The 15,837-nt window shown below is 42.6% G+C and overlaps 1 protein-coding gene across 1 annotated transcript in view; it reads right to left on the reverse strand.

Annotated features, from left to right (window-relative positions):
• The window catches only part of ITIH6 (inter-alpha-trypsin inhibitor heavy chain family member 6), a 36,514-nt gene that overhangs the window by 6,219 nt on the left and 14,458 nt on the right, over nt 1-15,837 (reverse strand). The window contains exons 3-9 of the mRNA XM_075260043.1: nt 12,472-12,626; nt 5,976-6,086; nt 5,414-5,661; nt 5,162-5,331; nt 4,965-5,081; nt 3,539-3,710; nt 691-2,247 (exon numbers count right to left, since the gene is read on the reverse strand). Coding sequence (XP_075116144.1) covers nt 691-2,247; nt 3,539-3,710; nt 4,965-5,081; nt 5,162-5,331; nt 5,414-5,661; nt 5,976-6,086; nt 12,472-12,626 — 2,530 coding nt within the window. The remainder of the gene's footprint in view (nt 1-690; nt 2,248-3,538; nt 3,711-4,964; nt 5,082-5,161; nt 5,332-5,413; nt 5,662-5,975; nt 6,087-12,471; nt 12,627-15,837) is intronic.

Genomic DNA, 15,837 nt, shown 5'->3' on the forward strand with positions numbered 1-15,837 from the left:
GTGAACAGGCCATGTGACTGATGAACTTGACATCACATGGCCGGTGAAGTGGAAGCAACACTGGAGGAGTGCTGCGCCATCAAATAGCTGATCAGTGGGGGTCCTGGGTATTGGACCCTCAAAGATTTTCAACTGATGACCAATTCTAAGGATAGATCATCAATTACTAACCCTTTAACTGGTACTCTACATACGGACTTATGGTCAGGGACACATCTTATGTACTAGGGACAATTGCATACCAAAGACTACTTAAAAGGATAATCCAGGATAAGAAGGGCAGGTCTACTCTTGTCCATAGATTGTGTCTGGTATTGCGAATAAGCTTCATTCATGTGAATAGAACTGAGCTGCAATACCACACACAGCCTGTGGACAAGCACACTCACATTTGTCACTGGTGACATCCCGGGTCCATTCCTGTGACCAATGAGGCTACTGTTTGGCTTCAGCAGTCATGTGCGGTGAGAACTTCCACCAGCATCGGGGAACATTGTAATTCTAGGGACCAGTGAGTATGGGGTTTTTTTTGTTTTTTTTTAATGTTTCACCTTCCCCAACCTCCTGCTCCAGTTATGTATTTCCTGGACAACCCCTTTAAGAAAACATGATACCCTTTTTCACCCAGTATTTAGCCTAGAACCCTCCTTTAATATTACAAAGATTTTTGTGCAAATTAACTTTAAGTACCTGCAATCCCCTCAAAATAGCTGTAAACCGGTGGAGGGTTTAGGGATTCCACAAACGATGAATATGAGAAGGTCCCAGGTAGAAGTTCAGTATCCTCAGGTAGAATAAGAAGCCTCAAGGAAGTTGGGTTGATGGGAAGAGAAGTTGGAACCACTGTGTTGAACGCCTCTTGTGCATCCCCATCCTGCACTTCTGGTGTAACCGTACTGATAAAAGAGGCAGAAAGATTTCCTGCCACTGTCTCTGGCGTGGGCTCTGGAGTTGAGTTGGTGGACCCTCTGCTCGGACCTACTGAGATGTTTGGAATTTCAGAATTCAAGAAAGTGGAAGACAGTTTCTCCGTCTTCGTAGTTACTTGTGGTATAGAACTACTGGGAAGCAGTGTGCTGGTTGAGGACAGAAGGGTATTGTGATGGAAATTTGAGCGAGTAGTTGGAAATGATCCAGTAGTAGAGGCCATAGTTGTTATCTTTCTTAAGATACCAACCGTGGTAATCCCAGGAGTTACAGTAGCTTGACCTCTGGTTCCTGTAACTTGAGAAATTGTTGATGGTCTTGAAGTGGCTGGCCTTGTAGTGTTTATTTTGGCTGCTATTGATGTTCTGGATGTTTTATTGGCTGGCCTTGTAGGTCTAACAACTGTAGTGGTCTTAGTTTTTACTGAAGGAATACTTGGAGTAGTGATAGATACTATAGTATGAGAGGTTACAGCATTGTGGTGAGTTGCAGGATTAGGCATTGGAGTAGTAGCAGTAGTGGTTGTTAGTAGAGTTGTTTTTGGTTCATCTGGATCATCGGGCTTTACGACGATCAGAGAAGTGACCGGTGTCACAAAGTTATACTTAAGGGACAAGTTGGTGGCTTTCTCAGTGAGTATCTTCCGAGCTATAGTGTCATTTGCCTTGAACCTTGCCTGTAGTAAGTCCTGAATAGTAAAATAAGCCCAAAGCCTCTGGACGAACCACTGAATTTCATCCACATTACTTGAGCATCCAAAACTGGACTGTGTGGCATTGTCCTCCACGGTGATGTCATTTTCTAAACTGATCTTCTCTTTTTGGTCATGAGCTGTCATCCTAACCTGAAGGTTCTTGGAGCCAGATTTAAGTTTACCGGTGACAACCAACTCTGAGCCTTCAAAATAATTGGGGAAAAGGGTCTGGGTTACATTTTGGGCTGTTTCTCCAAGATAAGCCAACTCGATATCGAAGAGGAGAGGACTTGCAATCTCATCGTAAAAGCCCTTGAGCTGTAGGGTGGCATCAGAATACTCATAGATGCGGCGCGCGATACCACGGTTCTCTAAAGACAGTCTACGCATGAGGTTGTAGTCAGCATCCTCACCAAATGCCAGACAAAATAGTGAGATGGTGTCCTTGAGTGCCTTTTGTGCATTTTGAAGTATTCGGGTGGATGCTGTAACGCCAGAGGTGGCCTCTCCATCTGTCAGGAATATGACAAGAGGGATCTTCTGCCTTGTTCCACCTTTCTCCATTTTAGGTGATGTCTGGTTGAAGATAGAAGCAGCAGCCAGGATAGCGGCATTAATATCAGTCCCTGAAGAGACATATAACATTAGTTTTTGTCAATCCTTCTATGATTTTACCTTGACAATCTTAGCATGATGTTATTTGTTACCCATCGGTCCAGACAAGTCCTTCTAAAAGGGGTTGTCTGGACAGTAAAAAAAAATATTAAAAAGATTCAGAATGATCAAAAATAACAAAAATTAATAATCACTTCACCAATCTCCAGATCCCAGACTCCAGATCCCAGTCTCCACTTCCTGTTCTGTTTTGACACAGGAAGTGTGACTGCTTAGCCAATCACTGATCACAGTGATGATCTGTCCTAGGGAGAAGGAAGATGAACTGGAATATCAGGGCATCAGAGAGGTAAATATTAATTTTTATTTTTTTTTTTAACCATTCTGAGGCTTTTAGAAATAACATTTTTTACTGGCCAGACAACCCCTTTAAATGGCAGTTAAAGGAACACATCAATCATGAATGATACACGGGACCTGAGAAGGATGTACCCAATTCAATTAGAGGGATAATTCAAAAAGGTTGGGTTAAAATCCCCAATTTTGTATTGTTAAATTAGGAATTTTTGGTTAATAGAGGGCAGTCCCACATCTGAAAACACAATCAATTTTGTGGTTTTAAATGTGGGGCATCTCTCTAGGACCCTATGGATTACACTAGGTTCACACTACTATTGTGAGCTCCATCATTTAGGTCCACCAGCGCCAAGGGACCCGAACAATGGAGAGCCTTTTTTCTCTGCTGATTTTCGGCGGTTTCTGCACAGATGTGAATCCAGCCTTACATGGGCACCATGGAATGCTTCATTCCTCCTGCGGAGGCACTGTGGGGCAGTTAAAATCTTCTGTCTGTTTCTTGCAGATTACAGGTGGCCCCAGCCTGGGGAGTGATCCCACAAAGCAACTGGGCATTCTTCCACCTTGACTGTCTAGGAAGCAGGCCAGCAGCCTATGTCTGGTAGCCATGTATGTTCCTGTGTGACAACTCCCTGCACCTGGCTGAAGATAACCAGGTAGACATAAGTACATTTTTACAGCTCCTTCCACCTAAGCAGTCATGCAAACACTGAAGATTCCCTTTAAACCCATAAAGGCGAGTTTACCGAGTAACCGCTTGGCCGCCTCCTTACAGACATGAAAGCAAAGTTTTCCAGGAACACGTAGAGTTTTCTCTACTTCCTTCCAGAATAAATACCCCAATATCCTCTTTTTTACATTTTCCAGAGATTTTTTTTTACTAACGACATTTTCTTAAGTCTTAACCTTGGTGTCTCAGCAGTTTGGTGAAGTCATCTTACTCACATCCGTCAGCTTCGATCTTATTCACATACTCCTTAGCGCTCTTGATGTTCTGATAGGTTGCCTGGATGGATGCGCCAGGTTTCCAAACTTTGACCACATCTGAGAAGGTGATAATATTGAAGGAGTCATCTCGGTGGAGGTCATTTAAGATGACGTGCATGGCGCTTTTTGTCTGAGAGAGCAAAAATAAGGAATGACGAATATGGCGGCATACAGGGTGGTAAACATCTCATGCTGTACAAGCAGAAAATAGGGCCAATTTCAAATCAGATTTAAAGGGGTTGTCCAGGGTGTTCAGAATATCTTGGGATGGGCCTGGTTCTGACACCCAGGTCATGTGTTCAGAACCAGCCCTTGACCCAGGTTCACTATACCTCCTCCTTCCTTCCCTGATCTCACAGGTAAATTACCTGTGGGGCTAAAAAAGAGGAAAGGAAGGAGGGGTGGAGAAATGAAGGAGTTGGAGTGCTGATCTTGATCATTTGATCAGCTGGTTAGCACCAAGTCAGAACTCCTTCCCCCCATGGTCAAACATCAGGAGTCTGCCAGAGGAGGTAAACTAATCTGAACTCATCAGACAACCCCTTTAGGTTGAACAGTCTACTGCAGGGGTAGGGAACCTTCGGCTCTCCAGCTGCTGTGAAACTACAACTCCCAGCATGCTTCAGTCACTTCCATGGGAGTTCCATGAACAGCAGAGCAAGTATGCATGCTGGGAGTTGTAGTCTTGCAACAGCTGGAGAGCCGTACGTTCCCTACCCCTGGTCTACTGTCTAGAAAAGGGATTTGTCAAGCAGCCTTCGGTGTGGCCTCATGTTGGACGATGCCCTATGTAAAGTAGCTATAGGGGGTGCAGAGATAGTAGTCAAAACCCCAAATGTTTCTCTAAAACATAAGCACACAACAGTATCACAGATAAAATATGGTAAATGGGGGCCCCATTACTTATGTTGATTTGGGGCTCTTTCTATGTGATACGGTTTATGGCCGACTATTTCTGAAAGTTTGGGACAACCTTGACAATCTAAGATTCATAATGTAGTTACCAACTATTCAAAATTTTTGTTAACAGTATCAGCAAATTGGGCTAGTTCCAACCCTAAATGGGGCATGTTTATTAAAATCCCATTATAAGGTGTGAAGTCCTGTCTATTTAGGGACAGGCCTAGTGGGATGGGGAAGTGTATACGGGTGGGCTGGGACTTTATATGTCCAAATTTTACCAACTAAAAAGTTGGTAAGTATGTAAGATTCTTGGTGGCTTTGGTGCCAGACTGTTGGTGGCGCCCCCTTCAGCAGGCGTTCATATCATAATTATCAGATTTTTCATGTCTTCAGCACAGGGCTAGTATCACTGAAATGGAGGCACAGAATTGGAAGGAATAGGGAAAATTGGGAAAAAATAATTTTTCACACAAGAATTCACCTGTTTAATTTTGGTGCCAAACATTGACCCGCTGACGTCTATAACAAAGATCACGTTCTTCTGGATTGTTGGAAGTCCACGTGGAGCGAAGTAGTGAACAAAATAGCCATTGTAGATCTGAATGACAAGACATGAAATATGGTGAATGACTTCACCTTATATAATGTGCTTGATGTCTAATACATCAGATTACTTACCTGAACATCACCTGCAAGGTCCTTCAAGGTCACATCATACTGGACGACAAAATCTGCAACAATCCCCGAGTTGGACTGGGCAGCCTGTTCCTCGGGGGTTGGTTGGAAAGTGATTCGTGCACAGTGTGGACTCTTCTCTATCTCAGTAGATGGAGGTGCTGCTGCCTCACCTGTTGAAACAACAGATACCTTTCAAACATAATCATTGAATTTGTTATACTTTAAGCTTTCCATCCAGCTAATGATACCCACCTCGCAATGTATTGGTAAGCAGTCGGCTGGACCGCAGAGGTAGCACTCGAACATACTCTATTCCTGTTCTTTCTGAGATTATCACCTGCACAGTGAGGTTCTGGACTATCTGACCAGGCCTCACACTAACAGAGTGCTCATATTTCCCCAGTTGTCTTTTCAGCAGTTCTTCATAGGTCAATGTGAAGGTAATTTCTCCACCAGCCTCAACGTTCATAGATACACGAAACTTTTCTGTCTCTCGATCTCTGTAGGGCAAAAAGCCGGATGAATAATTTACACATTATTATGGAACTGTGGCATAGACGTGAAGTCCTGCAGCCCTATACTCATCACTGCTTGAGTATTTTGGACCAAATGTCCTATATGATGGCAGTGTGTCCACCACAGTAGGACTCTCTTCTATGATGTCCATATACCCAAAATAGGATACATTAAAGGGGATAGCTCAGATTGGACAACAGAACACCCCTGTTGTTACTGGAGTCTCAGGTCGGCACTGGCAAAGAATGCCTAAAACTTATCTATGAACCATTTTGTTATCTTACTACTTAGCCCTTACCTTGTCCCAACATGAGCTGTAGTCTTTCCCTGACGTCTTGCTTCATCGTACATCTTCTTGGCCTGGTGTTTTTCCTTGACTTCGGCTACATGGGTCTTTCCATTAACTGTGCTGTAAGGACAAAATTCTATCAGTTTTCTTCAATCGTGAGAATTAAGGGACCAAAATGGAAAGCGGTTACATGTCTATGATATATATGACAGAATATTCATTTATTGAATGTAATGTAATGCTGAATTTCCCCTCTGTGGGCGCTGCAGAGAAATAGAAAACTTGCTGCTTAGTCTTCCCACAGATTACAGATGATGATCTAAACTTCTATAATATCACTAGGACATATCAAAATTTGGAAAAACAAGATGTATCCTATAAATATATGAGGGAATATGGATATGGTTGATAACCAGGAAGACAGGAAAGAGGGGGAGGAAATCTGTAGATGACAGAGAAATTAGTGCGATGACAATAAATATTCACAATAAACATCCAATCTCGCCTTGACTACTGTAACTCCCTTCTGATCGGTCTTCCCCTCACTAAACTCTCCCCTCTACAATCTATTCTGAATGCAGCGGCCAGGCTCATCTATCAGTCTAGACGCTACAGCGATGCCTCTGGTCTGTGCCAGTCACTACATTCAATACACAATACAATATAAACTTATCACCTCCATCCACAAGGCTCTCCATAATGCTGCACCTCCCTACATTTCCTCCCTCATCTCTGTCTATCGCCCAACCCGTGCTCTCCGTTCACTCAATGACCTAAGACTAACATTGATCTATTATCAGAACCTCTCACTCCCATATCCAAGACTTCTCCCGAGTTGCACCACTTCTCTGGAATGCTCTACCCCAGACAATCAGATTAACTCCCAATTTCTACAGCTTCAAGCACAAACTAAAAACAGATCTTTTCAGACAGGCCAATCACAATTCCTAATGTAAACCCATTTGCTGTTAAAATCCCTAAAAATAACCCTCCTCTGTTCACACTCCTGCATTACCCAACAGGATATGGTGCTGTATCGGACTGTAATTTTATATGTCCAGGCACCGCTTGCACGGTAAAGGACACGACTGGTGACGGCTCATACAGCTTTATTTATGTGTAATGGAAATAACCTCTATCACAACAAACGTCTGGACCATTGTATAAGCAATGCCACCTCCTATGTCACCCCTGCTACCTCGCGTTACCCCCTCTACCACATAGATTGAGCTCTTGTGAACAGGGTCCTCAGTCCCATTGTATGAAGTGACTATTTCTCTGTAATTTGTCTTTGTCTGTGTATGACCCTACATTATGTACAGTGCTGCGGAATATGTTGGCGCTATATAAATAAAATGTATTATTAATAATAAATATAGCTGACAAAGGTTCTGTTTCTCCTAAAAACCGAAGTTTGCAAGAGGGCATATCATTGTAATTCAGGGGCAGAATAAAATGACAGTTTTTGGCTAAAAGCACTCACCTCTATAATTGGTGAACTACAGAGGACACTCCATGCCTTCTTTTTGAGACATGGGCATGAAATTTGATGGTCATGCCCCTTTTTGTGACGTGATCGACGATTGAAGTGCCCACATCACATATAATATAATGTGAGAGCTTTCTGACAGGCAACTCAGATATGCCCTCTCTTTCCAGACACCGAGAAGCCGCCCCTTCCATGCCAGTCCTTATCTTTGAATTGGGGAAGTACAATAGATTAACCATATTCCTGAAGCCTAATAATTCCTCTAAAAATAGTCCTGAAAAATACTTGCATTCCCTACAAAATAACAATTGTACAGATTATGTCTTATAACTCTGTCATGATGTTACTCTGTTATTCCTCTTGGAAATCTATGAATAAACCAGTGTTACCAGTCATGGGTGTGTCCCTGCAAGCTGACAATGTCCAATCAGTGCTGACTCTGAACAGACACACCCCTTTTACAAGTGTACTAATATATTTCTTGGAGGAGTAACAGAGGAACGGCACAACACAGAGTTATAAGAAAAGATGCTCTGGAATTGTTATTTAATAGGGAATACAAGTATTTACTAAAACAGACATGTCAGGAGAGGTGACGGGACCAATTTAAGTGAACAGGCCACCCATCTTTCAAGCGAAATTAGGACAGCGCCCATTCAGGATGTTCATTATACCTCGCGGAGTGTTTTTGTTGTTGGGCAAGTTGTGTCTAATGAAAAGGAACAATCTTTATTCCCGGTGGTAATTTACGAACCAGCACACTGTGTCCTGAACTTCACTGATCCCTGGGGCTGCTAGAATACATTAGCGATGGACACTGGGACAAAAACATCTCAAGATGGTCATTCCTGTCCGTGACATTGCGGTCCATGTTGATTCCTTCTTGTACAGAATAGAATCAGGCGGCTGAATACAGCGGCTCCTCTGTCTCTGGGTCTCCAGGCAAGCTGAAGTCTTAGAGAGACACGCATAGACGGCCGGCCAGCGTAAACTTTAGAAAGACAGGGGCCGGCCAAGATTAACTTGGCTGCAGTGACAAAACCTTCCCTTGTGACAGGGAGCTGTGTGCGGGGATGACTTGCACCATTTCTTTCCTCTTTTCTGTTTATTCTTGGTTTTCTTCCAAGCTGGACTTCAAAGCTCTAGGTTATTTTTGAATTATTATTTTGCGGCCAAGATCAGCAAAGCGGGAAGAAAACGGCAGCAACTTTCTCCATTTTAGAAATACATAACGATAAGCCTACTTACACTCTAGGATTATTACTGCTACATACATGGCCGGTTTTAGACAAACGGTGGCCCTGGGCAAAATTACAAGCGGGGCCCCAAATGCTCATATACCAACAACACCTTTATATTGACAGTGGCAGCCCTTTTAATAACACCCCCTTTCTGACCCCAAAACAGTAACAGCCACCCCTATTATGACCACACACGATCCATATAACCACCTTTGTACCGCCTAATAGATTTTTGCACCCTCTCAGTTATTATAGCGTTGCCATATAAATAATAGTCCCCGCTTATAAACAGTGCCCCATATCAGTAATAGTCCCGACCTTATCAGTTATTACCTCATAAATAATAGTGCTCTAATAAAATAGTCCCCTTTATTAATAATAGTCCTCATAAATAATAGTTCACCTTATAAATAATAGTCCATATTATCCCTCTTATACATACTAGCCCCTATAACAATACTCTCTTTATAAAATATATAAATATAAGCAACCACATTATAATAGGCGCCCCTCTTTCTCTCTCTCTCTCTCTCTCTCTATATATATATATATATATATAGCGCCAACCACATATTATAGGCCTATTATAAATATTCTCCCCTTATAACAATCCACTTTATATATATAATAGTTCCTCTCCTGTAATAGCCTCTTATATAACAGTCTCCCATTTATAACTGCCAACCTTATATATAATAGTTCCCCCATATAATAGCCCCTTATATATAATAGATTTTCTTATACAATACCCCCCTTATATATAACAGTGTACCCTTATATAAAATAGTCCCCCCTTATATATAATATGTCATCTCTTATAATAACCCCCTTATATATAATAGCTTTTCTCACATAATACCCCCCCATATATATTTAACAGTGTACCCTTATATAAAATAGTCCCCCCTTATATATAATATGTCATCTCTTATAAAAACCTCCTTATATATAACAATCTCCCCATTATAATAGCCCCTTATAAATATTAGTTTCACCTTATTTATAATAGTTGCAACCTTATAATAGCGTAAGGGATTTGCTAGTTGGGCAATTCCCTAGTGCTGTTGCTAAAACAATGTAAGAAGGGAAAGACAGAGAGTGAGCCCTACCTCGGGCCAGGCCCTGTCCCTGCCTACTTGCTTGAACTGTCTTAGGCGACAGATGACAGCTGGGCGGCAAAACCCTACCTAGAAATAAGTGTCACACAGAACAAGACAGGACAAAACAACACAGAAGCAAAGTCAGCAAGCCAATGGTCAAAGCCAGAGAGACAAAGCAGTACAAAATCGTAATTCAAAAGAGTAGTCACAAGGAAAGTCAAAGGTCATAATACAATAGAAAGTGCAAGTAGAAAACTAGCGAGGACAAAGTCACAGGAGAGATTCAAAATAGCCAGCAACCATGGTGTGAGCAGATTACTTGTTTATAAGAAGTACAGAATCTGCCCCAGTCTTGATGGGTGGACAGGCTGTAAATCACACACACAAGGCTGATTAACTATTTGATGAATAGAGGGAAACAGGAGATCGGTGTGGTGGAAAATCAAATACAGAGGAGAGGCAATAGACCAGTGTTCAGACAGAGCAACAAAAAACTCTAAGCAAGGAAACAAACGGAATACTTTTCCTGCATCGCAGTGTGTGAGCAGAGGTGGTGCAGGGTCCCCAACAGGCAGAGACATTACAAATAACCTCACTTATTTAATAGTTCTCGCCTTTTAAGGGGGGGGGGGGGGGGGTTATTATAAGGGGGTACAATTATACTATTATTTATCATGGGAGCTATTATAATGGGGAACTATTATTTATAATGGAACTATAATATATAAGGAGACTAATATAATTGAGGAACAATTATACAAAGCTCCCCCTTATATATATGTAATCTCGTATAGTAACCCCTTATATGTAACAGTTTGTCCTTATATATAGTAGCCCCCTTATATATAACAGTTGCACCTTATAAATAACACTTCACCCTTACAATTGCCCCCTTATATTAATAGTCCCCCCACTACAAATATTAGCCCTCCCCTAGAAATAATGGATTGCCCGATTAGCAGGTAATCTCTTTCCCTTACCATAAAACAATAAATCTTGTACTCACCTTACTACACTCCCACGATGAGTGGAGCAGCCAAAGACTGTCCCTGTAGTAGGGGCACAGGTGGTGCAATGCAGTGATGTCATCACACCACCTGCACCACGACATCCGTGTGTTTCCATAGGTCTTCTATGGCAGAGCTGGGACTTTTCAGTTCCCTGCTCTGTCATAGGATTAAGCAGTATCTGTGTGCAAAGCACAGCATGCCGATACAGGTGTGAGCTCCTGGGATTCAAGCATCCGGTTAAAAGCCTAATGCTCCAGATTGGATCCCAGAGCCTGTTTGGGGACAGGGCTCCTGGGCAATTGTCCAGTTTGCCCTCCCTAATCCCGGTCCCGTCTATATCCATGTGTGAACACCTAAGGGGACCTTTATGATCATAAATGCACAGAATGTTTACTTCTTAGAGCAGCAGTTTGTGCTCCAGAGCTGCTTTTCCTACCATAACTAAGAATAGAATGTTGAGACAATGGTCAACCATTTTGGATTTAGGGAGCCAAATATTTTGGTTAGGCAGTTACTCGTCAGTCTATAAGGGCTCACTTCTCATCACCTCTCTCCAATGTCGGACTGAGGTTCCTTGGGTACACCAGATAAAATAATTCTGGAGTCCACCCTCTAACAATGCCTAGGAAATAGACCATAGAACTCTACTAATTTGGGTGTCTTCCATTGGACCATTATTGGGTTAGAACTAGTGTTGAGCAAACAGTATTCGAAATTATTCGTCGAATACCTTGCTCCCATAGGAATGCGTGGAAGCGGTTTTTGACGGCCGCTAACACGCATTGCTATGGGAGCGAGGTATTCAACGAATAATATTCGCTCAACACTAGTTAGAACCTAGGTCTACTGGAGGATCCTCTGGCACTATATTGGGCAAGTGCACATCGACACTGCCTCTCTCTAATTGCATGTATGTTACATGTTTGTTTTTATTAACCCTAACCTTGTGCCTTCTGTGCATACTTCGATTTTAAGAAGACCCATCAGCTATCCTGACATATGTTTTTGTACATGTAACAACAAATTCTTGAGACGTGCCTCTGTTGTTCCTCCTGAAAATGTGTTACTAAATTAACAACTAGGTGTTATCTTTCCTCTTGTCAATAGGTTGGATCTCTACATGCTCGGACACTAAGTGTCTAGGCTGTGGGTGGTTCGGAGACGGGCCTTATTGGACTTAATCATCCCTATTTTATAAGCATATAAGTTGGCAAATATATCTAGGGGTGCGCTATACACACAATTCTAAATTTATTCACAAATGTTCAGGGGAAATACCTAAATAATCGTATTCCCTTTCCTTATAACTCTGTGTTGCACCGTTCCTCTGTCGTTCCTCGTGGGTGTTACCATTTTTTTTCTAAGGGGTGTGTCCCTGTGAAGTCTGATACTATGAGCACTGATTGGACAGTGTCAGGATCTATATGGACACACCCCCTACTGGTAACAATTAGCTGTCAATATATTCATCCATTTCTAAGAGGAATAACAGAGGGACAGCAAAAAATGCATCACCCTTGTTATATGGGGACTACAAGCACTTACTAAGCCAGACATGTATTCTGAAAGATAGCAATACAGAATCTTAGGTTTTCTATTCATTTCAATATGGAGGAAAGTCATGGAAATCACAGCAGTGTGTGGTAAGGAGAAGCCCCTACTTACAGTGTGAAGTTAGAGATGAAAGCCGAGCTGGGTAACTCCAAATCAAAGATGGCATCCTTAGATTCTTCATGAGGGTTGACCATAACCGTCTGCACCTTGGTCAAGGCATAGCGAGAAACTATGGTAGATTGGATGCAGAGGCTGCTGATGGTCAGCTAGGAGATAGCAAGTACATTCATTAGGATTATACATACACAGTAATACACTGCTCACTTTTAACAGCAGCAGTTTGTTCTCCAGAGCTGAACTTCATACTAAGGAAGTTGCAACCATAGAAAACCATTTTGGAATGGTTGTATCCCTGTGCCATCTCGATTTAGTACACAAGGGGGAGACACTTCTCCATCAGAGTATATTATATATGGCAGCCCAATGTAAACTACATTTTCCTAGGGTTTTCATTCATTTCAATGGAGGGCTTGCCCTTGGAGAGCTTGGAAATAGTTAATCCAAAAATATGGCAACAATGACTTTTTTTGTCTGTCAAAATGATGGACAGCAGAACAAAAACCTGACAGACCGCATTGTAGTCCATCAGCATTGGTTGTGTCCATCATATATCAGTCCCTTTTGGGATCTCAGTTGTTCTTTTTCTATAACGGGGGTATATTCAAAAGCCCAGTAGAGGAAGGCCAGGAGGTCGGGAGATGTAGTACCTAAGGTTACATTGGGAAGGAGCTCTCCATTGGGGCAGTGCTGAGCAGGATGGCAGAGGGTATGATGGTAAGCCTCCCTGAGCCTGATGGTGGTTGGAGATCCATTGATGGCAAGTGCAAGAATAAGACTCAGAAGTCTGTGTTGTAGATAACCAAAACGCATGGTATACTGGTAACAGAGGTGATAACAAACAACTTCATATGGAGGCTGGAGGTACAGTGTTTAGGGACACTAGAGCGGATGTTCCCAGCCAGTCTGTGTCTCCTTTGTTGGGGCAGTTGTCTTCTGAACAGTGTGCTTTTAGTTTTTCAGTCATCAAAACATCTGCAACGCTCTGGCTGAGGGGCACAGATCCAAAAAGGATAGCCCACCTGCCCCTCCTGGGCGCTGATTTACAATGCCACTTTCGTTCTGTGACATACCTTGGACTTGCCATTACTCTGCATTATTGTGTTATTGTTGTTTCGTTTTACTTCTTTGAAAAATTTATAAAAATTTGTTTACACCCAAAAAGGATAGCCCGGTCTGAACTGTGACTAATGTCTCTGAGGTCCATATAGCATTATAGCATTACCATATAGCATTACCCACACAGTGGTTTTTTGCACAGATTAGAGCAGATTTATCAAGCCTGGCGTACCGTATTCCAGTCTTAATAAAGGCAGCAACTGGCACAGGGAACGTCCCTGCGCCAGAAAGATCTACCCTAGTTAGATTTTCTATATACAGTAACTATCGTCAGAAAACATTATACAAAATGTTATAATTAGAGATGAGTGAGTAGTATACGATCGAGTAGGTATTCGATAGAATACTACGGTATTCAAAATACTCATACTTGTTCGAATACTACTCCTATTCGCAGTAAAGATTCGTTTCAGAACCAGAATTGAGTGGCTGAATGCTACAGCATTCGGCCAATCAACGCTGGTTCTGCAGCAGGCTCTTCTTTGCTAGTCGGGAGAGCTGGCACCTTGCGGTTATGTGGGAGTTGATTTTTTCTCATAGGAATGCATTGACCAGTGTTGATTGGCCAAATGCTATACAGTGTACAGCATTCGGCCAATCAACGCTGGTTTTGCCGGAGGCTCGTCTGTGACAAGGCGGAGTCTAAGATTGGACCACAATGGAGACTGCTGTGGTCTGATCTTAGACTCCACCTCGTCACAGACGAGCCTTTGGCAGAACCAGCGTTGATTGGCCGAATGTTGTACACTGTATAGCATTCGGCCAATCAATGATGGTGAATGCATTCCTATGAGAAAAAGTCAGCTCCCGCATAACCACAAGCTGCCAGCTCTGCCGACTAGCAAAGAAGAGCCTGCTGCAGAACCAGCGTTGATTGGCCGAATGCTATACACTATATAGAATTTGGCAAATCAATGCTGGTTCTACAGGACGAGTAAGTTCACATTAGCGCTTGCCTCCCGTCCGGAAGGAGTCCGAAGGAGGACACCCCCGAACGGAATATCAGTGCAACTGCAAGTGCTGTGCAGTTAAAGCGCACGGACCCGTTATAGTCTATGGGGTACATGCACTTTAACTGCACAGCGCTCCTCCTAAACACTCTCCTCCTGCTACTCGTGGACTTGGTGACTCTCCTTTAGTCGAATAGTGGTTTTCCCTGAAACAAGCATTTTTTCCCATAGACTGTAATGGGATTCGATATTCGATCGAGTAGTCGAATATTGAGGCGAAACGAATATCGAATATTTCAGTACTCGCTCATCTCTAGTTATAATGAATATGTTGCACCAAAAGCATCATTGCACCAGCCATTCCATCCCATTGCTCCCCACCTCATTCCATTCACATTCGCACAAGATGACGAGTGAGGCACAGAACGGGGGTTGTAGTGTAAAAAAGGGCAATATGCCAAATGTGCATCACAATAGCATCCCTCTACGCCAGAAAACTGTAGCGCCACCTACAGGATCCAGGCACCAATTTATTTTCCCCACACCATTCTAACATCTACCTTGTCCCTACAATTGTATTCTGTTGCAGATTTTGTCTGCTCAAATCTGTAGGTAAAATCCCCAGAAATTCCATCCTTTCGGGATCTCCCGTTACCCTTTAGGCTGCATTACTGTTGCTCTGAGGATTGTTCTATAGTCTTTCACTGCTCCATTGCGCAGCTTCAGCCTCTTTACTTTCTACAATTGGAGTTTTCTTCAGTGTCCATATGTTTAAGCTCTCAGACGTCTATGAAGAATGGAGGATAGTCCTACAGTCTCCACTCCCCGGCATTGGAGGATGTATTAAAGCATCTGTTTCCTTTACTGTGACTTCACTACACACAGTCACTGGAAAATCATCTGCTGGTCCAAAGTCTTAAAGACTCAGGATTATCACCTGCAGTTCCCTCTGGCTCTCTAGGGATTAAGGAGATATTTTATTTTATTTATTCCTAATGATCTGTCTATGTAAGTGCCAGTCTTCACTGCTATTCATGCAGAGTACTGGATTGGACTGGACTGGCATTCATACCAGGACTATGAGGATAAGCAATGCTTAGATACTTAGTGAATAGCTTTCAACATTACAGACAACCAGGGCATGGCCTTTGAGGTGTACAACCGAGCACCTGAGATTTGACACCACTATGATTCCTCAGATTCATTTATATCATTATTTTCTACAGCACTTTATACATATGACTTGATCCACAGTGCTGTGCAACCGATCTGGCTATAGGCTACCTAGCTA

Source organism: Leptodactylus fuscus, chromosome 11 (assembly GCF_031893055.1).
Source record: "Leptodactylus fuscus isolate aLepFus1 chromosome 11, aLepFus1.hap2, whole genome shotgun sequence".
NCBI lineage: Eukaryota > Metazoa > Chordata > Amphibia > Anura > Leptodactylidae > Leptodactylus > Leptodactylus fuscus.